At 36.0% G+C, this 25,745-nt stretch overlaps 2 protein-coding genes across 4 annotated transcripts; both read right to left on the bottom strand.

The window, feature by feature from the left end:
- Positions 1-5,115: 5,115 nt before the first annotated feature.
- On the bottom strand, positions 5,116-8,773 carry LOC140882451 (subtilisin-like protease SBT5.4). The gene is made up of 11 exons (XM_073288504.1): positions 8,568-8,773; positions 8,334-8,443; positions 8,103-8,200; positions 7,832-7,996; positions 7,567-7,675; positions 6,914-7,448; positions 6,680-6,774; positions 6,354-6,599; positions 6,152-6,266; positions 5,852-6,065; positions 5,116-5,754 (listed from the first exon to the last, which is right to left on the bottom strand). Exons 1-11 carry the CDS (start codon positions 8,637-8,639, stop codon positions 5,219-5,221), a joined length of 2,295 nt encoding a protein of 764 aa, XP_073144605.1. The 5' UTR covers positions 8,640-8,773; the 3' UTR covers positions 5,116-5,218.
- A 1,091-nt stretch (positions 8,774-9,864) lies between these two features.
- On the bottom strand, positions 9,865-14,141 carry LOC140882523 (calcineurin B-like protein 3). Of its 3 annotated transcripts, XM_073288694.1 has the most exons (10): positions 13,735-14,141; positions 13,575-13,658; positions 12,718-12,871; positions 12,386-12,468; positions 12,205-12,264; positions 11,758-11,866; positions 11,371-11,423; positions 10,548-10,628; positions 10,277-10,389; positions 9,865-10,181 (listed from the first exon to the last, which is right to left on the bottom strand). In XM_073288694.1, the coding sequence occupies exons 3-10, from the start codon at positions 12,839-12,841 to the stop codon at positions 10,124-10,126; spliced, it is 681 nt and encodes a 226-aa protein (XP_073144795.1). In that variant the 5' UTR covers positions 12,842-12,871; positions 13,575-13,658; positions 13,735-14,141; the 3' UTR covers positions 9,865-10,123. The 3 variants fall into 3 exon arrangements, with proteins under 3 accessions (XP_073144795.1, XP_073144878.1, XP_073144716.1); XM_073288777.1 differs by lacking the exon at positions 13,575-13,658 and having other exon boundaries at positions 11,758-11,842; XM_073288615.1 differs by lacking the exon at positions 13,575-13,658 and having other exon boundaries at positions 13,735-14,140.
- Between the last annotated feature and the right edge of the window lie 11,604 nt (positions 14,142-25,745).

The following is a 25,745-nucleotide window of genomic DNA, read 5'->3' as shown; positions in this document are numbered from 1 at the left end:
TAAAAATATAAAAATCAATAAGAGGATATCATTGTCAATTTATACTATAAAAATTAAATATGGAGTGTATTTAACAAGAATTGGAGTGTAAATATCACTCCCATTATATTATCTAGCTTAATTACTTTATTTAACACTTAAAAATAATATCAATAAATCTTATCAAATAATTAGACAATTAGCATCGGTCCTTACAGAGATTGCGATCAGGAGAAAAACATACAAATGTTAAAAATATTGTTGTCGCGGAGTTCTAAATTAAATATCATTCAGCTCAGTAGTTCTAATGATCACATAATAAACATCTTATTGTTTAACAAGTGTTATGCATAGTTTTAAGTTTTAGTCGTATTAAAATTAAGTTTTAGAAACATTGATAAACTTAATTTTATGTGACCATTGAAAAACAATGTATAAAAGCTTCTTATTTTATTCATGTTTAATATAGACATGTATTGTTGTAAATAAAATTACTAAGTAGATATAAATTATAAACCTATATCTTTTACATTTGATATGAAATAAACAAAGAGAAGATGATATAATGATAATCAAATATATAGGTTGAATTTGTTAACATATATAGAAACTTAAAATCGAGAAGAGAAAACATACCGAATCGAAATACAATTTTCATTTGACAAAATTGTGTTTTGTGTTTTCTATTTTAATCCATGTATAATCTACTGTAGTTCATAAATTAATTAATAGATCAATATTTTGTTTTTAAATCATGTATTTGTGTAAACCAAATTATTGAATACAATATAAATTATAAACCTATATATCTTACATTTGATATGAGGTACACAAAGAGAAAAAAAAAAAAGTTGATGTTGTTGTTTTTCTTTTTCATTGGGTCATATATGCAAATCAAAATTTTATTTCATTAAGGTTGTTTTTCTAAACAACATATACGGAACTCATGTATTTAAGAAATTATTATATTTTGTTAATATAACCCGAAGTATATTAAATTTATAGATATTTTGTGTTTTACCTCAAATTTTGACGTGAAAATCATAGACACCTACATGGTCAACAACTGATGTGACAATAACTGATTGGATGTGCAAAGTTTCACATCATTTGTTGTTTATGTAAGTACTTATGATTGTTGTCCATGATACCAAACTGATTGTTTATGTCACATCATTTTATTTTAACTAGTTTTTGTGTAAAAAAATATCCACAAATGATATAGATGATAATGTATTTATTTTTTTATCAAAATTTTAAATTTGATTAAGTGTTATCATTATTTTTTAATTACACTTAATTTTTTTGAATCCATATACATGTGAAAATATACATAAATTTTATCTATAATGATATTCTGAATTTTGGTTCATGATTTGAAATTTGATCAAATGTTATGATTAATTTTTTATTTCATTTAATTTTTGTGTCGGCATATCGTTAACATTTCTAAAAATGCTATATACGATAATATAAAAATTTTTCAGTTCTATATTTGATTAAATGTTATCACTTATTAAGACTTTTATATTTATTATAATTATAATATACTACTTTTTGTTTTAAAATTGAAAATTTGATATGATGTTAATATCAGTATTTTTTGTGTTCATATATTTATATATACATATATATGTTTAAATTTTCTTAAATGGTATTAATTGCACACAAATTTTTTATTCAAAATTTAAAATTTGATTGAATGTTATAACTAATTTTTTATTTTAGTTAATTTTTTTGTATCGACGTCTACATAATTTTTTTTATAAATAACATGTATTCTTTGTATCCACATATGCATGAAATTTTTTATAAATGACACATATATGTGTACTAATTTTCAAATAAAATTTTGAACTTTGATAATATATTATCATTTTTTTAAAAAAATAGTTATTTTTTTTGTTTATATATATTATAATTTTCTATAAGATATTATAACCGACCCTTATTGAATAAAAAATAATTAATGTAATCAAATATATTTATCGACAATGAAAAATAAAATTGATATTTATTCTTTAGATATTTATTTATATTTTTCTATTATTAACGATTTCACACAGTTAAGATAAAAAAGCTAATTTAACCTCACAAAATTATCATCTATATTTAAGCGTTATCTAAAATAATATTAATATTTGTTACAATAATATTTTAAAATCAAATAAATTTATTATATCATATCAATAATTTTAGATAAACATTCAAATACAATTTTTTCATTAATACTAGTTGACATATATAAAAAAAGGTTTTGTATTTGATTTTTTAAGTAAAATCAAAATTTTATTATTTAAAAAAAACAAGAATTTTTTTCAAGAAATATTTAATTTAATTTTTAAATATTATAAATTTAAATTTACTCAGTTACATATAAATTACTAAACCGACCGAGTTCAAGAAACTATATAAATTAGTATATTTTCACGAGCCAACAAAATGAGCCGAGCACGATCCAAAACCCGAGCTCAATATGGTGAGCCACTAAACGAGCTGAGCTGGCAAGCCACTAAACGAGCCGAGCTGGCAAGCCCGAGCCCGAGCTGGAAAGCCACTAAACAAGACGAGCCCGAGCTCGAGCTGGCGAGCCACTAAACAAGCCGAGCAAACGAGCAATTAAATGAGCCGAACCAGAGCCCGAGCTAACGAGCCGAGCTCGAGCTCGAGCTTCGGAGCCTATTAACGAACATGTTCGCGATCTAACGAGCCGAACATCCTTAAGCTCAAGCTCGACTCGTTAAAATTTCCGAGCTCAAAATCAAGCTCGGGCTTGGCTCGATAAGCTTAACGAACGAGCCCGAACGAGCTTTTTCACGATCCGAGCTCCAAATAGCTCGTGAACAGTTTGGATCATTTACATTCCTATGTAATTCTACAAGTAAATAGCCAAATACGGTGTCCGGACAAAATTTTTTTTTAAAAGGTTGTTTTTTTAAAAACAAAAACTATTTTTAGAAAGAGTTATTTGCACCAAACACCCATGTGAAATATTCAAAATGCACAATTCTCCCTGTGAAATTTTAATAGGCATCTTCAACCCTAACCTTTTAAAAAATTAGCACACTCGCTCCTTCAGATGAGTGATTGTTGCGCACGCGCCACTCATGCGACTGACCAAAGATTTTGATATTTTTTTTTTGCACCAAATACCCCTGTGAAATATTAAAAATGCATATTTGACCCCTGTAAAAATAATTTTTAAATCTATTCAACCCATAATAAACAATTTTATTAAAATCTAATTATAAAATATTTAGCAAACACTTTTCGTTTTATTAATTTTATTTTTAATTTTAGTTTTATTATGATTATATAATTATTCTTTAAAAAATATTATTATTTTATCTTGTTATCATTATTTTATTAAACTTTCTTGTTGTTTCCAATTTTTTCATTAAACATGCATTCATAAACAAGTATTTAAATAATTTCAAGTAACAAAATATTGAACTAAACCGATAAGTTTAAACATATTGCTTTTTCGATTTAGCACTATATATTATTGAACAAAAATTTAAATTTTTCGAGAATATGCATTGCACAATTTTAATAAATAATAAAAAAATAACATGCTTATATAATTCTAAATCGAAAAAAATCCATTCATGAACTTATCATTTTGTTCAATATTTAGTATTTTTAGATATTTAAATCCTTATTTATGAATCATGTTTAATGGAAAAGTTGAAAACACGAAGTGATTTGATAAAATAATGATAACGAGATAAAATAATAATCTTTTAGAAATAAATTAATTATAAATTATAAATTTAAAATAAAAAATAAAAATAAATAAAATTAAAAATGTTTGAAAAATATTTTATAATTAGATCTTAATAAATATTGTGTATTATTATTTAATGCAAATTATGCAATGCATTTTTAAAAATTTAGATTTTGGTTCCAAAATCTATAATCCTAAATTGAAAAGTAATATGCATGAAATTATCATTTTGATTTAATATTTTGGTACTTTTAGGTATTTAAATCTCGTTTATGAATGCATTTTTAATTGAGAATTGGAAACAAGAAGAAAGTTTAATAAAATAATGATAACAAGATAAAATAATAATATTTTTTAGAAAATAATTATATAATCATAATAAATTAAAAATTAAAAATAAAATTAATAAAACGAAAAGTGTTAGCTAAATATTTTATAATTAGATCTTAATAAAAATTGTGTATTATGGATTGAATAGATTTAAAAATTATTTTCACAGGGGTCAAATATGTATTTTTAATATTTCACAGAGGTATTTGGTGCAAAAAAAAAAAATCAAAATCTTTGTCCAGTCGCATGAGGGGCGCGTGCGCAACGATCACTCATATGAGGGGGCGAGTGTGCTAATTTTTTAAAAGGTCAGGGTTGAAGATGCCTATTAAAATTTACAGGGGATAAGTGTGCATCTTTTATATTTTATAGGGGTGTTTGGTGCAAATAACTCTTTTTAGATAGGTAGTTCATCAAGAAAAACAATACTTTCTCAAAACTCAAAAGAAATATGATTTTTTTAATAATTTTTTTAAAGAATAAAAATCTTTTTTTTGGGATGATGTATCCAAAACTATTTATATTGTTTTTTTAAAAAAAAATATAAATGCATAATAAAATAATATTTAAGTAATGGTTTTATATTTCGAAAAAAAAAAAGTAATGGTTTTATATTAAGGTATATTTCTCTTAAAAAATTGCATATGAATCGTTTGTCACAAAAGCATTTCGACTTATTTATTGTTTTATTTTGTTAACTACATATTTATAAGTTACGATTTCATAATTAAAAAACGGTTTGGATATAGGTAATTAATTTTTTTTCTTCACACGCATTGTTGTCTTTATTTTAAAAAAGAATATCAAGAATTTCTGCTTTTTTATCTTAAAAATATTAATAATTTTTGTTTTGCTCTTCTTGTTTACTAATTACTATCCTATTAGAATTGAACCCTTTCTTGTAAAAAAAAAAATAATAATAAAAATTGAACCCTTTCAAGTCATTCTTTTATCATGTATTTTCATCTCCTCGCTTTCTTGAATATCACAGCATATTGCAATGTATCTTTTCCAAGGAAAAACAAAGTGACACTGAAAGAATGACACTAGATTTGCATTTCTTACTTATCCCATAAACATTTAGCTGCTATATTACCTTCCAAATAACCAAAGAGAGTGATTGAATCAAATAAGATTGAATATCAGAGAAATAAGTCTATTTTCTTGTATTGGTACTTGTGTTTACTGATTAGTAACTGAAGCTACAATCGGACTTCTAACATAATGGGAGCCGTCCGTCCATATCAGCTGCCCATACTTGTATCCCTTTGTGGCCTTTCTTGCTTTTATGGTCAGCTTGAATCCCTTCTCTTCTCCAATTTTCTCAAACTTCAGAATCTTTGGTTCCACAGAGACTGAAAAGCCCGGTAACTGACGCACACTAGCTGCATATGTCCCCGGTCTGCCCACGTTCTTCAGCTTCCTAGACACCGTAACTGATCCAGCGATGTTTGGAACAGTAATGGAGGGGTAGTTAAAGTCTAGGAGGTTATATTTCACAGGACATGCACGAAAAGTTCCCGAAAACAGATGAAGGATCTTGCTGTTATAGCCAACACCACACAAGAAATCCAAGTAATCATTCACGTCCAAGTCATAGACCAATCCAGGATCCATGGCTCGATTTGGTCTGATGTGTCCTGAGCCGTAAGCAAAGGGGTTCGCCTTCTTGTAGTCAGCGTCGAGCATGGGATTCCCCGTGTTGTCTCTTGATCTTGCTGTCATAAAGATTATCAACACATCTCATCAAAGCTAGATACACAAGATTATAGGATTTAAGACTATCGAATTAAAAGAGATTTTCGAGTCTGTCACCAGTTGTCATGATGGCTGATCGTATTGCTGCAGGGCTCCATTCCGGATGGAGGGTCTTGAGTAGCCCGACTATCCCAGAAACGTGTGGACATGACATTGAGGTTCCGGATTCAGAATTGAAAGGAATTCTCCGTGTATCGTACTCTTCCTGTGTTGGGCTTACTCCTCCACTATAAGCAGCAATGATGTTTACTCCTGGTGCTGTAATGTCAGGCTGGAGGGCAGAATCATAGAACTTCATTACAAAAACTTCATAAAAAAACAAACGACGCTCCTCAGTTTTTTTGAGATTTTGCAAACCTTGAGTATTTCGGCAGTAATAGTATTCGGTCCCCTTGAAGAGAAAGCTGCCATAAATGGAGCAGGTTTCGTGTTCAACTGCGCCTTAGGAGCTGTAATCAACCCTTTTGCATTTCTGAGAAAAAAGTTATCAAGAATCAATGACATCATTAGACTTTGACAAAAGTTAAAAAAAAAAAAAAGGGACATTTTGAACTCATACTTGGTAGTATTGACATAGGCGAAGACTGCTAGACCGTCTTTGTAATTTATATGAATCGCTGGAAGAAAGTGAGGATCGGCGAGAATCTCATTTCCACTCGCCTCATCGTTACAAAGAATCATTCCAACGGCACCAGCTCGAAGAGCTTGCTCGCCTTTATCCACTCTAGCAGTTTCCCCCCTCAGACAGACTAATATTTTACCCTTCACCTTGTTCGAGTCCAATGTTCCTGGTTTGCACAGTATGCTGCAGAAATTTACCAAAACCTTTTCATATCAAGAATTAGATCAAACTCTTCAAGAATAGCACTTTCATCAAGTCCTTACGCGTCTTTAGCAGATGCATTGGCAGCTTTAGCTTGTGCAGCGCTAATAAGTGGATATGATCTGTCAGCTGGTAATGCTTCAGAAAGACTCGTTCCCTGTAATTCATACCATAAAGAAAATAACTTTGGGATATATATTAGAAAAAAAGGACTTTCTTCGTTGTGGTTGTATGTGGCGGGGCGGGGGCGGGGGCGGGGGCAGGGGCGAGGGCGAGTCTAAAATAATATGTCAGACCTTAAGGCGCATGCCATTTTGCAACACGACATAAGCTTGGAACTCACGGTCAATGGTACTCGCTCCTACAGTGATAATCCATGGTGCAACATTGGAAACAGATCCTGGAGCTGGTCCCGAGTTTCCAGCGGAAGCTACCACAACTATTCCGTTCTTCACAGCATGAAAAGATGCAATTGCTATTCCATCAGCTAAATATTCAACAGGACTTCCTCCTAGAGAGACAGAAAGAACATCGACGCCATCTTGGATTGCCATATCAAAGGCTTTCACGATATCAGCATCAAAACATTGAGAGCCATTGATTTGAGGCCAGCACACTTTGTATGCTGCCACCCGGGCTTTCGGTGAACCCCCTTTCGCTGTTCCATTCCCGATGCCAAATACACTCGCACTAGGGACAAAGTTTCCTGCAGCAGTAGATAGTGTGTGCGAGCCGTGGCCTTCATAGTCCCGTGGACTGTCGAATGAAGAGTTGAGTTTTCCTCCAAAGGCTTTGTAGCCTGCGTAGAAGTATCTTCCTCCAATTATTTTCCTGCATTAGCTTATCATAACCGGTGAAATTTCGTCGAAATATACTCAAGCCCAATTTTCAAATCAGAGAAAAGACAGACGGTGTGTTACTGTCAAGAGATGGGGGAAAAGGAGGGCACCTATTGCAGAAGGTTCTTGACTTGTCATTGATCTGACATGTACCTTTCCACTTTGATGGAATTGGTCCAAATCCTCTGTCACTAAAGCTCTTCGATTCCGGCCAAACACCTAGTAAATCCATGAGAAACCATGAATACAATCTCACATTCAGATCAAAGCACAACACATTGCATGATTCAAATGAATAAAGTAATGTGGGAAAGCTATGCCAACACATTGCATGATTCAAATGAATAAAGTAATGTGGGAAAGCTATGCCCTTACCAGTGTCCAGATTCCCTATGATGGTATCTTCACCGAATCGAGCCTTCTTCCATATTGAGTTGTGAAGAATTTCTCCTTTTTTCTCAAGCATGAGAAAATCCCATGAATGTGTCGTGTGCAATTTTCTGCCCTGATTCAAGAAAACAGATACCACGTCCGGATGCTCTATCATGAAAAACATGCATTTTTAGTACACAAACTGATGAAAGATACTATGCAATGAAACCAACCAGAGGAATAAATGTTTGAGAACTAATGTGTCAACTCAAACCTGCAATCTCTGCTGCCTCATGCTCTTCAAGAACAGCAGCGAAACCATTTATATGTCTCTTGTACGAGTAAAATATCGCATCTCTCGCCTTCTCTTTACTGTAATTTTCAGAAACAACATCATCAAAAAACAATGTGATCAAGATCATACATACAAGTTTACAAGATACAAAAGTGTAATCTTGATTCATTCGCAGCGAATTCATGAACTTTGTTCGGCACGGTGCTGTACCTTCCCAAGGTTGAGCCAAGTAATTCATGGTGAGAATCTACAACTCTGTTAAGATCAGCAGTATTTACTCCTGGACCATGAGAATGTGCTCCTAAGTACACTATGTAAGACTGCACAAAGATCAACAAAAGAATGGTGAAATTTTTGTGTTTTGAAAAAAATTGTCCAACAATTTAATTTGCATAACAGGAAACACTTGAAAATAAATTGACAATGACCAATAACAATGTGTACCTTTTTCGTGGCTGAAACTGATTCTTGAAAGACAACAAAAAGAACGAAAAGTGCAAGAAAATATGAAAGCATTTTGCTTCTGTCACTATGAAAAGGAGATGTAGTGATTCTTTTATATTAATTTTGCTTGATTATTAAGCACAAGTTATTGAAGGGAATCTGCAGATACTCTCAATATTAAAAAAAAAATCGAAAGGATCGATCAAATAAAGTATGTCTTATCTGTTTCTGGTCTTTGGTTTTGTTTCCATGATTTTGGCAATTTATATTTGATTTCATATCTGTCACAATTAAATTTTCTTCATTGGTATTCTGATGTTACTGCATGATGTTTGGCAAATACCTTTTAAAGTTTGGATTCTATAAATGAGTATATTTTATAAATTGACTCGTATCAATTATGACTACATTCAAATTTCTGAAGACTGAAATAATGTTGCTTCAATCTTTCCATAATTGCCAGAATTTATTTTAAAATTTAAACATAGTGAAATCTAATGTTCTCACTTTATGCTATATTTCTTATTACACAAATATATAAATATGATATGATTATATATTAATTTCATTATCAGATAAGAATAGCCGCGTGAGCATAACAATTAGATAGATAAAATAATATTTTGTTATTATAATTTTTAAACCATATGTAATTAATTTAAGGATTTCAAATGAAAAGAAAAAAAAACATAAATTAAAATATATATAAATATGTCAAGTATTAAATTTATAATTTCAATATAGTACTACTTTCCAAATTCCAATATATGCGCATATATTTATTTTTATCAATAAAATATTATTTTTTTTAAATCATATATACAAATATTTATAATTATGTTTAATACTAAATAATTTATATTATTTGATTGGTTGATTGATTGAAAAATTAGAAGATTAAGCGGGTTTATTAATATATAATATAATATTGCCGTGTCAAACAACAAGTTTGCGTAGCATTTCAAAAGGGTTGACCCCGAAGGGAACCCCATTCCACATGAGTCAGAGGCCCATTGGCTCATGCGGAGGGTAAATCGAGGGATGTGCACGAGCGGCAGGGACCTGAAGGAGGGAGCACATGGCCCAATCCCCAGATCATACCCCACAATATTTCAGCAGGGAATATGCTCCACACGAGGATCGAACCCGCAGCGCTGAGGAATTTCCTTCCACGTTACCTCAGGCCTTACCAACTCGCCTATGCCTCTGTGGTTTATTAATATATAATATAATATTGCCGTGTCAAACAACAAGTTTGCGTAGCATTGCTAGAAGGAGAGACGATTATTAGCCAGAAACAAATGGAATACTAATTTAAAGTTTAAAGCACTCTGGAAAAACATCCTCGTTCATTCTTTCCAATAGAAAACAAACCAAAACAAGCACAGAGAATCTCTTCAGGCTCGAAACAAGTAGTCTACCAGTGTCTGGTTTTGTACAAAGATAGCTTTTGTTGCTCAACAATGGAACAAAAGAATATGTTCTTGACAGATGACTCCAGAGAGGTCTCTTTTATAGATCATGCTTAATTGCCATTTCGTCAGCATACCCGACACTTAAGAATCGTCGACTTGAGAATGAAAAACAAAGCTGGGGAATGTGGTTGTAATGTCTCTGTTGATCAAAAAAGGAAGAGTATTAGCTTGTTTGCCAGAATTTGTTAAATCGAATTAGAAAATTTTTATAGAATTCTGGAAAACGAAGCTCACTTGAGATATTGAAGGGTCATATTCTTCAACAGAGATGGATGCGTCATAACAAGGCTCCTCCACTCTTCGCTGTCAATTTTTCCGTCATGTTTGGTGTCAGCTTCCTCAAAAGTCTGAAACAAGAGATCATATAATGACTAAAGATTCAAGGGGACGGAACATCGCTCGGAAACATCTTTCCTGGCCATTTAAAAACCTTTTAAAAATGCACAAATTCATGTTAAACTGTAAAACAACCCAATGCTTGAGTTGTATGAGGCTACGGCATCACCTTATTGATGATAGTCTCTATGACATCATCTGCAAGGTTCATGCCAGATTCGGCCAGCGTCGCCACAACCATCTGCTTTACCTGCAATAGCCATATGACATGATCACGATACCCACAACATAGCCTTGAAAAAATGGAAAATTTCCAGGACACATTAAATTTACAAGTCGATAAGTTACTGTTTGAGGACAATTTTTTTGTATGAGAGAATATAAAGTACCTCAGATATGTCATGTATATCATAAAATAGCAAGTAGCATCAAGCAAGAGGTTGTGTTTCATGTGCCATCAGTGAGCAGAGGGAAAGAAAAATTAAGGCCGCATTTGGAATGGAGAATTCGGTGAATTTGGATTTCAAATTCTTGATCTGTCTGGATGGTTCATGGATTTGAAAATCTTTAGCTCTCGATTTTTCTTTTTTCATTCAAAGTAATGGATTTCAAATCCTTCGTTCATTGAGGTACTTCAAATTCCTTGTCCAAATCAAATCAGTAAATCCAAATGAAACATAAGATTCAAGACAAGTGAACCCAACTCCTAGGTTGTGTTTTTGAAAATTTTCATTTAAGAAATAGATTTCGAGGATTTGAAATGCACTGTCATAATCGAATGGAAAGGCTTGTAATTATAGGTAAAGGATATTTCAAAGTTATCCAAACAAAAGTAGCGAGTTTATATATGAATTTTAAATTATTTGTTCCAAAGCCTTCGACCAAACATACAATTGATGAATTCCAAAAATTCCGAACATACATTCGTCGTTAATGAATTCCAAAATTTCTGAACATACGTTTGTCGTTGTTTCTCGAGAATAAGAATTTACCTCCTGTTTTTCAATGAATCCTTGCTGCTTGAGATCATATAATTGGAAAGAAACTGCAGGCGTCACCGATTTGACAAAAAACATCAGCACTCGTGTTTCAAAACAAAACAGAGAAGGTAACATGTGATACACTGCTAAAAATATTCAGCTTTAACGGATACACAAATACTTTTAAGTCTTCTTTCCCAAGATGAACTAACCAAAATGCCACAACGATTTTAATTTATAGATTGAAAAGAGTTACAATTTCGAGTATTTACTATCCATTATTTTTAAACAACGCAGATGTGTGAATGAGCATCGTTTGATAGATAATCTGAGAGAAAATATAAAGGAAAATTTCATCAAGACCAGAAAATGCGACTTTCTCAAAATTATGATACTCACAGTTGATCTTGTCTTCAATAGGAGCATTTGGATGAAACACTGAAATAGCTCGCGCAAATTCTTCGAATTCTAACATCCCATTATGCTTGATATCAAATAAGTCAAATACCTAGAAATCAATAAGATAGCAAAGCTCCTATAACACAGTATCAAAGAACTCCAGAACACCGAAGCTAGTCAAGTAACACACATAACAAAAAGTGAAATTTTATCTCGAGAACAATAATAATGACAAAACAAAATGATTCCGATCAAAGGAAGTGTTACAAAAGAAGATTAGAAGGTGTCGATCAAAAGATGCCAAATATGGGACAGATACAGGACAAAAACTTGTGGGCATGAAGACCTAGAAGTATTAGACATTACCATGATTTTAAATGAGAAAGTTACGGAGACATTGATAACGAATAAATAATTCCTTTAGGCAATGCAATGAATGAAACTAACCCTGTCAGCAAACAGGCTCTGCTTTTTATTTGTTTTAAATAATGCAAGCTGGAATTCTTCCTGTGAATAACCAAAACAAGAGACAGGTGTACCAAATAAGATCAAGAAATGAACCCAAAACAAAATAAAAGGCATAGGAATAATTAAATTCTATGATGATCATGATAATGGCATTCATTACCTTGTTGATGAGCCCATCATCGATCACAGCACTGCTTATCTTTTTAAATAGTTCATACAAGGCTTCTATTTCACTAACACTGACTGCATCAGAGCATGAAGCGTCATAAAACCACATGTACTGATTAGCAAGCAATCATATGTTTTTATTAAGTATCTGCCGGTTAACCAGATTACTATAATCATGACAATAAAAAGTTAAGAAAATTATGCGACAAATTTACCAGGATGAACACAGTGAAATCTTTAAAACAAACAAATCATGAAACATATCAAGAAATATCAATCTCGCTGTCGTAGAAGCTGAAAGTTTCACACAGTAAGGTCACTTACATACTGTCTCACTTGCTAGAGCTTCGGGATTTTCCAAGCCCCAGGGTTGTTTATATATCTCAGAATTACAGCAATTTGCAACAGCTGAAAGTACATGTTTTATCCCATCCAGGCACTGCACCATGGTCTTTTTCCAGAAATCATTACTTGATGCCTGTTAGTAAATAAAGGCGAAATTTTTTACGCAATACCCAACACAATAAAAATAGATATAGCAGTAATCGTATCAACTGGTGTACAGAAAGTAACAAATCTACACATAGATTACCGATAAAGGAAAAACAATGGAAAAAAAAAAATCAATAATTTATCTTACATATTTGTTATCACCATTTGACTGCAGTTTAATGGAATTTTACTAAATATGCAAAACATGACAGGCTTTTCTTTAAAAATGACAAAGTATAATGCTCGTAAATATTTCAGTTCCAAGTTCCAAATGCTATGATGGGGCAAGCAAAAAGCCCTGTATTAGTTATTCAAATCACAGCAACCCGCAGTTGATGGACCTGAAAACTAAAATGGTTAATGTTTTATCCAAGTTAAATTATTTGAAAATGGACTACACAATCAGAGGTATATCCAACTATAGTACTCTTGATTGGGTTAATCAAATCCTTTCCATAGAATCCTAAGAGGCGTCGCTGGGAATCGAAGAAAAGCTATTTAACCAGCTAAATTACATAGCATATCTACTGGGAAATGACAAAGTTAACACTAAGCAAAACACTCAGTTATCTAACAACAAAAACTAATTCATGAAAATCAGATTGTCGATATCGAACTCACCACATTGAAAACCATTGAAAATATAAAATCTAATTGTAAGCAGCATTAATAAATTTAACATGCATTACCCATTCCAACCCGAAAGATAATTAATACCACCCAGAGAATTCCAATCCATGTCTATTTCACACTCCAAATTTGGCACCTGACAACTGAATCCTAATACGTATACATACGTGAGAGTAGGCCAAAAACAAAAAAAAACAAAAACAAAAACAAAAAGCATACCTTTTAGGCAAAATTGGGAAGAAAAAAATAGAGACGGGACATTATTGGAATGGCTTCCACTCTTTATTAAAGTTCAAATCTTGGAATGGCAATTTCAAACAATTAGAGGGTTTTTTGTGATTTCCAATCCTTTGTTTCTCCCAGATTAATAAAGAATGCTGGCAACAAATGGAAATAATTGCAGGTGGCAAGATTGAAAAATGATGAAAAGATAATGGGGGACAGATATTTTAAAGGGAAAAAAAAATTTATAAAAAATTGAGGAATAGATTCTTCCAGTTCCAGGTACGGAGACCTAGAAGAGGGTGGGGTGGCACTTGCAGCGAATGGCGAAAAGAAGTATCTACGGAATGATGGAAATATTGGCTGCGGCAATGGCGCTTCGCTGGCCAAATGATCCTTTTTCACGTGCTGTATATCAACTTTCATTCATTTTATTTTGCATTGTTCACAACACGTGCATTTAAGAAATTATTATTATTATTATTAAAATTAAGATTTTTTAATAGGAAAAAAAAAAGATTCTTTTTCCTCCTAGTACCTGCATGGAATAAATTAAAATTGATTGAATAGGATAATAAGATAATGATATTAATAATAACAAAACAAATTTTTTTTTTGACGTAGGAACCGCAGCCGCTACTGAAACGACCCTAACTCTATAATTAATAAATAAATATGCGGAAAAATTTTTTTTTTTTTTTATACTTACTTACTAAATAAAGTATTGTACATATACGCCCATACGTATATGAACAGAATAAAAAGATTTAAAATAACTAAATAAATAAACAAATAAATACTTAAATAAAAATGCATTCTTAAAAATAAAATAAATATCTGAGTCAAACATTTAATTAAAAAAAATACTGCATAAATAAAATGTATAAAATTTGCATGCACTGAAAATAGTTAATAAAATATTCTAAACTCACAACCACTGACAAATAATAAAAATGTATCATGCTGACAAGAACAATCACATGCATAGCGACTCAGAATATTTCACGGTCACGGGGCCACTGCATGCATGCTCATACGTCCTCGCCTCCGGTGGGTACAATGTCATCCTCAACGTACTCACCTGCACCATACCAGTGTAGTGAGCCTAGAGGCCCAACATGCTAACATAACAAGGGTTTAAAATAATTTAAACCAATTTAATACTAATACATACATATACATGAATGAGCATGCTTAAAAATTACATAACATAACTTAATTAAATAAACATAATACATAACATAATACATAACATTATTGAGCAATTTATTTTCTAACATAGCATGGTTGTATCCGTAGTGTAACCTTAAATCATACATTAAATACTGATCAGCGTGGAAACCTACGTACGTGGCCGGTGACGAATCACCTCTTAAATTGACAGTAAACTGCCCTTCAATCATATGGGGACGAATCCCCCTTAAATTGTCACACTACTTCAACTTCCAACATAAAATATTTTTATTGCTCAACTTAAACATTAAATCATGCATAAAATATTATTTCATGAATGCATGTACTTGAATAAAATGTGTGTCCATCATATATATTTAATTTAATTTCTTACTAACATATAAATATTAAAATAACTTAAATGCATATAAATAATTAAATATATATTCAGGACACATGCAAATTTTCTCATGGATGGTCCTGGACTGCTGGCCCTAACACTCAAGCCCATTAACTTAAAACTGGCCCAATAACATACTTAAGCCCATTATTTCAAACTTTAAGCCCAAATAATTATTCTAAGCCCAATTAAATTAATAAAGCCCATTAAAATTACACTAAGCCCAATAACACTTAAACTGGCCCATTGGGCCCAAAAACCCAAAGACTGGCCCATTAACTTTTATGGGCCCAAAAGTCCATAAAATAAATGGACTAACTTAATTAAAATTTTAAAAGTCCAAATAAAATTATTTGGGAGTCCAAATAATTTTATTTCAATTTATTTGACCCAAAAACACATAAATTCGTAAAATACTTTAAAAATAAAAAAACTCGAGCCCGGCCCACCAAACTCGGACCCGAACTCACTAACCCGACCCACTACCTAACCGCCCCGACCCGGACCCAAGACCCGACCCGGAACCACTCCCAAAGCCCCAACTCAATCACCCTCTTCCCTGCACTGCTGCGGCCATGAGCAGTTGCAAAGAACGCCGGCGGCCGCCATGCTCCGGCCACCCACCGGCCGGAGCACCACCCCTAGGACTTAGCTCACATCCAGACCTTTCCAACAAGCCAAGAACCAGCCCAAACCGTCGACTATGGAGTGAGAACGAAGCCCTGCAACCCGGCCCTTCTGCACTGTCGCGCAGACCCGAGCAGCTGCGGGAAAACCCTTCGTCCTCGAAGCTCCGACCACGAAAGCCCATGCAACCTTCTGCAAAAACTTAGAAAACTCAAATGGGGTTCTAACCCAACCGGCCTTACCCTAAACCGTGGTCTGAGGAAGGAGAACGAAGCTCCCTTCCTTGAAACCCTGTTCTGCGCACTTGGAGAGGCAGAAACGAACCAGCTCAATTTCTGGGCTCTTTTGGCTCGAACCGTCCGAGCCAATCGAGCCTAGACTCTCCCTAGACATCCTAGGGACCCTGTCCAGCAGCCTAGACACACCCATGGCTAAGAAACATGAGCATGACAATCAAACTCACACTACAAGCCATAAATTTCATGATGGCCGAAACTTTTCTGAAAATTTTTGAAAGTTTTTTGATGCATACACAATACCCACATATTATACTGATATGGCACGAAATTAAGAGAAGGAATCATGCCTTTCACCGAAGATGACGAGAAAACACGAGCGTGGGGCGGTTCCGGGACGACGGGACGATGACTCGGCTTGAAAACCACACGAATTGAGGCTATGGAGTCCTTGGAGAATGCTATCTGATGAAGAATATGGAGAATGGAGGGGAGGTAGGCGGCTGATGCTAGGAGAATGGCGTAGGGTTTGGGGATTATTTTAGGTAGATAATGGTTTAATAATTAAAATAGGAAGATAATAACATAATTAAAATAATCCCAACTTTAAAAATAATAATACTAACATAAATATTATAAAATCTCGAAATAATAATTTTAGGGAATTTTAAAGATAATAAAAAGTCAATATTTTGGCTTAATTTGAATAAAAATGGACTCCTAAAATTAAATAAAATTAAATACTTAAAATTTTGAGATAATAAAACTCAAAATAATATTTTAAGGCTCTAAAAAGGCTCATAAAATGATTTGGGTGGAAAGTTGTCATCTCGTCCGTCCACGGTCCCGTCTACGCGATCAAATAATTAAAATACTAAAAATCATAAAAATTACTAATTATGGGTTAAATGCTTAAAAAAAAAATAAATTAAATCATGCACAAATAATTCACATAATTATTTAACCCATAAATCATAAATTTAAATAATTAAATATCTTAATTATGCAGGCGGATTTATGTAATTAAAAATACCGGGTGTTACAATTCTCCCCCCCTTAAATTGAATTTCGTCCTCGAAATTAAAGTACTTACCCGAACATCTCCGGGTAGCGAGTCCTTATATCCTCCTCGGTCTCCCAAGTAGCTTCCTCCTCCGAGTGATTCAGCCACTGGACTCTGACCATCGGTATGACCCGCGTCCTAAGCCTCCGCTCCTCTCTAGCCAAAATCCGCACTGGTCTCTCCTCGTAAACAAGATCTGGTGGCAACTGTAAGAGCTCAAAATCCAACACATGCGACGGATTGGAGACATATCTCCGAAGCATGGATACATGGAAAACGTTGTGCACTGCCGCTAGCCCTGGAGGTAGAGCTAAACGATAGGCCAACGTGCCAACTCGCTCCAAGATCTCGAATGGCCCTATATACCTCGGATTAAGCTTGCCTCTGCGTCCAAAACGCGCTACTCCTTTCATAGGTGACACCTTCAAGAATACGTGATCACCTACTGCGAACTCCAAATCGCGTCGTCTGGCATCGGCATAACTCTTCTGCCGACTCTGCGCTGTCCTCATCCTGTCTCGAATCTGCGTCACAATGTCAGCTGTCTGCTGCACAATCTCCGGACCCAACAAAATCCTCTCACCAACCTCATCCCAATGCACCGGAGATCTGCATCTCCTCCCATAAAGTGCTGCATATGGAGCCATACCTATAGACGACTGAAAGCTGTTGTTATAGGTAAACTCCACTAAAGGCAGTCTAGTCTCCCAAGATCCTCGAAAATCGATAACACAAGCTCTCAGAAGATCCTCGAGAACCTGGATCACTCTCTCAGACTGGCCATCTGTCTGGGGATGAAATGCTGTACTGAACAAAAGCCTAGTTCCCAAAGCTGTGTGCAGACTCTTCCAAAATGCTGAGGTGAATCTCGGATCTCTGTCTGACACAATAGACACTGGTATGCCATGCAGTCTAACAATCTCTCTGATGTAAAGCTCTGCATACTGTGTCAAAGTGTATGTAATCCTTACCGGCAAGAAATGAGCTGACTTGGTGAGTCTATCCACAATCACCCAAATCGCTGTACACCCTCTGGTACTCCTCGGTAAGCCAACCACAAAGTCCATCGTAATGTTCTCCCACTTCCATTCCGGAATGGGGAGAGGTCTAAGAAGTCCTGCTGGACGCTGATGCTCTGCTTTGACTTGCTGACAAGTCAAGCACTCTGACACCACTCTCCCGATGTCACTCTTCATACCGGGCCACCAATACAATAGCTGCAAGTCTTTGTACATCTTCGTACTTCCGGGGTGAATGGAGTACGGAGATGCGTGAGCCTCTGTCAAAATCTCAGCTCGCAACTGATCGACGTTCGGTACCCACATCCTACCACGGTACTGAACGATGCCATCCTCCACTGTATACAAGAGATTACCTCTAGCCTCATCTCTCTGTCTCCATCGCTGTAACTCCTCATCAGTGGACTGTCCCTCTCTAATCCGATCTCTCAAAACTGGCTGCACCGTCAACACTGACAAGCTCGGTGCATGGCCACTCGGATAGCACTCCAAACCAAATCTCTGAATCTCGGTCTGTAGTGGTAACTGCACAGTCAAACATGTTACCACTGATGACTTCCAACTCAAAGCATCGGCCACTACATTAGCTTTACCCGGATGGTAGCTAATGTCACAATCATAGTCCTTCACCAACTCCAACCATCTGCGCTGTCTCATGTTCAACTCCTTCTGGGTGAAGAAGTACTTGAGGCTCTTGTGATCGGTGAAAATCTTGCACTTCTCGCCGTAAAGATAGTGCCTCCAGATTTTCAAAGCGAAAACCACTGCTGCCAACTCCAAGTCATGCGTCGGGTAGTTCTGCTCATGAATCTTCAACTGTCTCGACGCATACGCAATAACCTTACCACACTGCATAAGCACTGCGCCTAAACCAAGTTTAGACGCGTCGGTGTAAACCACTAACTCCTCATGTGGTACTGTCATCGCTAACACTGGTGCTGTAGTGAGTGCTTCCTTCAGCTGATCGAAGCTCCTCTGACAGTCTGAACTCCATATAAACTTCGCATTCTTCTTGGTCAAGGAAGTCAAGGGTACTGCAATAGAGGAAAAACCCTTGATGAACTTCCTGTAGTATCCGGCCAAACCCAAGAAACTGCGAATCTCTGAAGCATTCTTCGGAATGCCCCAATTCTGCACTGCCTCCACCTTAGACTGATCGACTGCAACTCCATCTCTCGAAATAATGTGGCCAAGAAATGCCACCTGCTCAAGCCAAAACTCGCACTTGCTGAACTTGGCATACAACCGATGCTCCCTCAAAGTCTGCAATGCGGTCTGAAGGTGCTGTCTATGCTCCTCGATGCTCCTAGAATAGATCAAAATATCATCAATAAAGACTATGATGAACTGATCCAGATATGGCTGAAAGACTCGGTTCATGAGATCCATGAAAACCGCTGGAGCATTGGTCAACCCAAATGGCATCACCAAGAACTCGTAATGCCCATATCGTGTCCGGAAAGCAGTCTTGGACACATCTGCATCCCTAACACGCAACTGATGGTAACCAGATCGCAGATCGATCTTGGAGAACACTGAAGCTCCCTGCAACTGGTCAAACAAGTCCTCTATCCTCGGCAGTGGATACTTGTTCTTCACTGTGACTCTGTTAAGCTCTCGGTAATCGATGCACAGTCTCATACTGCCATCCTTCTTCTTCACAAACAACACCGGAGCTCCCCAAGGAGAAAAGCTAGGTCGAACGAAGCCTTTCTCTAACAACTCCTGTATCTGCTCCTTCAACTCTTTCATCTCGGTAGGAGCAAGCCTGTACGGTGCCTTAGAGATAGGCACGGTGTCTGGCACTAAGTCAATACTGAACTCCACCTCTCTCACTGGTGGAATTCCTGCCACATCCTCCGGAAAGACATCCGGAAAGTCACGAACCACCTCTAACTCTGATAATGATCTGCTAGATGGCTCTGAAGTCGTGACAATACTCGCTAGAAACCCCTGGCAACCCCGTCTCAACAACTTCCTCGCCTGAATATAGGATATCACCTGAGGAATATCACTGCTCTGAGATGCATAAAAAGTGAACGGGTCGCCCCCTGTAGGTCTCACTGACACTGATCTCCGACGAAAATCAATCGAAGCTCCATTGACTGTCAACCAGTCCATACCCAAAATAAGATCAAAACCACTCAAAGGCAAGACTACTACATCTGCTCGAATGGAGTGTCCCTGCAGCTCTAACTCCAGTCCTCGAATAACCTTCGAGGTAGACATAATCTGCCCTGACGGCATAGTAACATCATACCCGCTGTCACTACTCTCAGGTGTGATGCCTACCCGTCTGATAAACTCCAGGGAGATAAACGAATGCGTAGCCCCTGAATCTAGCAACGCAAACGTGGAGTTGCCCCCAACTAGAATTCTCCCTGCACGCAGAAAATTCCCAACAGTTTCATACCACTTCTAATTTTTTTCCCAAACGAGTCACTACAAGTTCTTAATTCTAATCACAAGTAAAACATGCTTCCTATTCTAACATGCAGTTAAATGACCCAAATAACAAGAATTTCAAATTAAATACTAAATCTTTAACCAAAGGAGAATTTATGAAAATACTAGGGATAGGATGTACCGGTGATCAAGGAGGTGTCAGGATCGACCTCCTCAGCCTGCATCACGAACACCCTACCAGCGGTGTTCTTCTTCCTGGGGCAGTTAGCAATCTGATGCCCCGGCTCTCTGCAGTGGAAGCAAACTCCTGCTCCCAATAGGCAAGGTCCCGAATGCATCTTCTGGCACTTCGGGCAAGTGGGATGAGCTATGGCATTAGGGGCCCCGCCCCTCTGCTGCTGCTGCGGCCTCTGCTGCTGATTCGGGCCCTTAGCCGGCCCTGTATACTGCTTCTTCGCAGGTGGCTGCGAAGATGGTCGCTGATATCCTGTCTGTACAAACTGCCTCTTGCCCTGCTGCTCTCTCTGGATCGCTCTCCGACCCTCCTCAGAACGCAAGGCCCTGCTGACTGCAGACTCATATGTAAACACGTCTGCCATGCGCACGTCATGCCTGATCTCAGCCTTCAGGCCCTCAACAAACTGTCGCAGCTTCTCCTGCGGACTATCGGCAATCATGGGCACAAAACGACAGCCCCTCTCAAACTGGCTTATGTACTCCACCACAGATCTGTCCCCCTGACGGAGACTCATGAACTCCCGGATCATGCGACTGCGCACATCCTCAGTGAAATATTTGGCGTAGAAGATACGCCTAAACTCAGCCCATGTCAGAGTAGGTAGATGGACTCCTCGTACTGCACCCTCCCACCATGAGGCTGCATCGCCTCGCATCATGTATGTAGCACAACTCACCCTGTCGGCGTCTGTGATCCCCATATAGTCAAAGATGGACTCAAGTGAGCGAATCCATCCCTCAGCCACCAACGGATCGGTGGTCCCCAAGAACTCCTTAGGCCCCTTCTTCTGGAACCTCTCGGCGACGTCCTCCTCGTGGGACAGTCTGGGACGGGCTGCCTGCTGCTCCAGCAAGGCAGTAATACCCGCCATCATCGTGGCACTGGCCTGCTCCAGTGCCGTCATGGGGTGCTGCTGAGGTGGCGGTGGAGGTGGAGGTGGATGTGGAGGTCTCCCACGTCGATTCACCTGTCTGGGAGGCATTCTGCACCACCACATATTTATTTACGTAAATCGCCATGCATAACTAAGTGTTTTGAAATTAATACTAACTTAAATTCTAGAAATTAAATCATGCTATAAACATTTAAAACTTACAGACCGGTAGCGTGGATTTCTGAGCTCGCATAGCAGTGAGGACCCCTCCGAGGACCGTGCTCTGATACCAACTGAAACGACCCTAACTCTATAATTAATAAATAAATATGCGGAAAAAATTTTTTTTTTTTTTTATACTTACTTACTAAATAAAGTATTGTACATATACGCCCATACGTATATGAACAGAATAAAAAGATTTAAAATAACTAAATAAATAAACAAATAAATACTTAAATAAAAATGCATTCTTAAAAATAAAATAAATATCTGAGTCAAACATTTAATTAAAAAAAATACTGCATAAATAAAATGTATAAAATTTGCATGCACTGAAAATAGTTAATAAAATATTCTAAACTCACAACCACTGACAAATAATAAAAATGTATCATGCTGACAAGAACAATCACATGCATAGCGACTCAGAATATTTCACGGTCACGGGGCCACTGCATGCATGCTCATACGTCCTCGCCTCCGGTGGGTACAATGTCATCCTCAACGTACTCACCTGCACCATACCAGTGTAGTGAGCCTAGAGGCCCAACATGCTAACATAACAAGGGTTTAAAATAATTTAAACCAATTTAATACTAATACATACATATACATGAATGAGCATGCTTAAAAATTACATAACATAACTTAATTAAATAAACATAATACATAACATAATACATAACATTATTGAGCAATTTATTTTCTAACATAGCATGGTTGTATCCGTAGTGTAACCTTAAATCATACATTAAATACTGATCAGCGTGGAAACCTACGTACGTGGCCGGTGACGAATCACCTCTTAAATTGACAGTAAACTGCCCTTCAATCATATGGGGACGAATCCCCCTTAAATTGTCACACTACTTCAACTTCCAACATAAAATATTTTTATTGCTCAACTTAAACATTAAATCATGCATAAAATATTATTTCATGAATGCATGTACTTGAATAAAATGTGTGTCCATCATATATATTTAATTTAATTTCTTACTAACATATAAATATTAAAATAACTTAAATGCATATAAATAATTAAATATATATTCAGGACACATGCAAATTTTCTCATGGATGGTCCTGGACTGCTGGCCCTAACACTCAAGCCCATTAACTTAAAACTGGCCCAATAACATACTTAAGCCCATTATTTCAAACTTTAAGCCCAAATAATTATTCTAAGCCCAATTAAATTAATAAAGCCCATTAAAATTACACTAAGCCCAATAACACTTAAACTGGCCCATTGGGCCCAAAAACCAAAGACTGGCCCATTAACTTTTATGGGCCCAAAAGTCCATAAAATAAATGGACTAACTTAATTAAAATTTTAAAAGTCCAAATAAAATTATTTGGGAGTCCAAATAATTTTATTTCAATTTATTTGACCCAAAAACACATAAATTCGTAAAATACTTTAAAAATAAAAAAACTCGAGCCCGGCCCACCAAACTCGGACCCGAACTCACTAACCCGACCCACTACCTAACCGCCCCGACCCGGACCCAAGACCCGACCCGGAACCACTCCCAAAGCCCCAACTCAATCACCCTCTTCCCTGCACTGCTGCGGCCATGAGCAGTTGCAAAGAACGCCGGCGGCCGCCATGCTCCGGCCACCCACCGGCCGGAGCACCACCCCTAGGACTTAGCTCACATCCAGACCTTTCCAACAAGCCAAGAACCAGCCCAAACCGTCGACTATGGAGTGAGAACGAAGCCCTGCAACCCGGCCCTTCTGCACTGTCGCGCAGACCCGAGCAGCTGCGGGAAAACCCTTCGTCCTCGAAGCTCCGACCACGAAAGCCCATGCAACCTTCTGCAAAAACTTAGAAAACTCAAATGGGGTTCTAACCCAACCGGCCTTACCCTAAACCGTGGTCTGAGGAAGGAGAACGAAGCTCCCTTCCTTGAAACCCTGTTCTGCGCACTTGGAGAGGCAGAAACGAACCAGCTCAATTTCTGGGCTCTTTTGGCTCGAACCGTCCGAGCCAATCGAGCCTAGACTCTCCCTAGACATCCTAGGGACCCTGTCCAGCAGCCTAGACACACCCATGGCTAAGAAACATGAGCATGACAATCAAACTCACACTACAAGCCATAAATTTCATGATGGCCGAAACTTTTCTGAAAATTTTTGAAAGTTTTTTGATACATACACAATACCCACATATTATACTGATATGGCACGAAATTAAGAGAAGGAATCATGCCTTTCACCGAAGATGACGAGAAAACACGAGCGTGGGGCGGTTCCGGGACGACGGGACGATGACTCGGCTTGAAAACCACACGAATTGAGGCTATGGAGTCCTTGGAGAATGCTATCTGATGAAGAATATGGAGAATGGAGGGGAGGTAGGCGGCTGATGCTAGGCGTAGGGTTTGGGGATTATTTTAGGTAGATAATGGTTTAATAATTAAAATAGGAAGATAATAACATAATTAAAATAATCCCAACTTTAAAAATAATAATACTAACATAAATATTATAAAATCTCGAAATAATAATTTTAGGGAATTTTAAAGATAATAAAAAGTCAATATTTTGGCTTAATTTGAATAAAAATGGACTCCTAAAATTAAATAAAATTAAATACTTAAAATTTTGAGATAATAAAACTCAAAATAATATTTTAAGGCTCTAAAAAGGCTCATAAAATGATTTGGGTGGAAAGTTGTCATCTCGTCCGTCCACGGTCCCGTCTACGCGATCAAATAATTAAAATACTAAAAATCATAAAAATTACTAATTATGGGTTAAATGCTTAAAAAAAAAATAAATTAAATCATGCACAAATAATTCACATAATTATTTAACCCATAAATCATAAATTTAAATAATTAAATATCTTAATTATGCAGGCGGATTTATGTAATTAAAAATACCGGGTGTTACAGCTACCTTTCGGTGCGCTCTGAGTAAACCCTAGACTAATTCAATAACATGCAAACTACGCTAGTCAGGTAAACCACACTAGGCAAGTCCTGCAAACCACGCTAGTCAGGTAAACCACGCTTGTGTTTTTTTTCACATGTTGCGTGGTTGTATATTTGAAATATTTGTTATAAATATTTTAGGAAAATAAAAAAATCATTAATAACGTTATATGATAAGGATATAATTATAATTTTAAATATAGTTTTACCAAAACAATCAATTAAAAATGAGTAAGTATAGGAAAATTTTAATTAAAATGTAAATGATATCATTTATGGTTTGAATGTTGAAGATTAAGATTAATAATGACGATTTCAAAAAAAAAAAAGATTAATAATAACCAGCAATCGGAAGCAAGCGATATGTTCCTTTATAATTGTAATTTTGTTTCTAATTTGGTATTTGTAATTTTTTTTCCCTTCTTTTGAGTTGCCAATTTGTGTAATTAAGTTGTAGAAGACAAAGATATTTTTGTGATTTTTTAAAAATAATAAAAGTAATATGATAATTATAAAAATTGATAGGATAACATGAGAATGTCATATCGCATACTTATTCATTGCTCAACTTTAATATCGTAATAGACAGGTAGTGTGTTGAAAATCGAAATATTGTTATCCGTAATTAAATCTAAAAAAATTTCTTTTTCACTTAAAAACAAAAGAAAAGGAATAATTATATCCATGCGAGTGGATAAGTTGGGAAGGGTGGAAGAAGTTTTCAAAAACTCAAAATCAAGAATGAATTAAAAAAAAACTTATATTTGGAAGTTGGAACTTTGACACTGTTCCAAAGGATATAGAG

The sequence above is a fragment of the Henckelia pumila genome, chromosome 1 (genome assembly GCF_033568475.1).
Source record: "Henckelia pumila isolate YLH828 chromosome 1, ASM3356847v2, whole genome shotgun sequence".
NCBI classification, from domain to species: Eukaryota; Viridiplantae; Streptophyta; class Magnoliopsida; order Lamiales; family Gesneriaceae; genus Henckelia; species Henckelia pumila.
The sequence above is the reverse complement of the archived record's forward strand: the minus strand, read 5'-3'. Positions and strand labels throughout refer to the sequence as shown.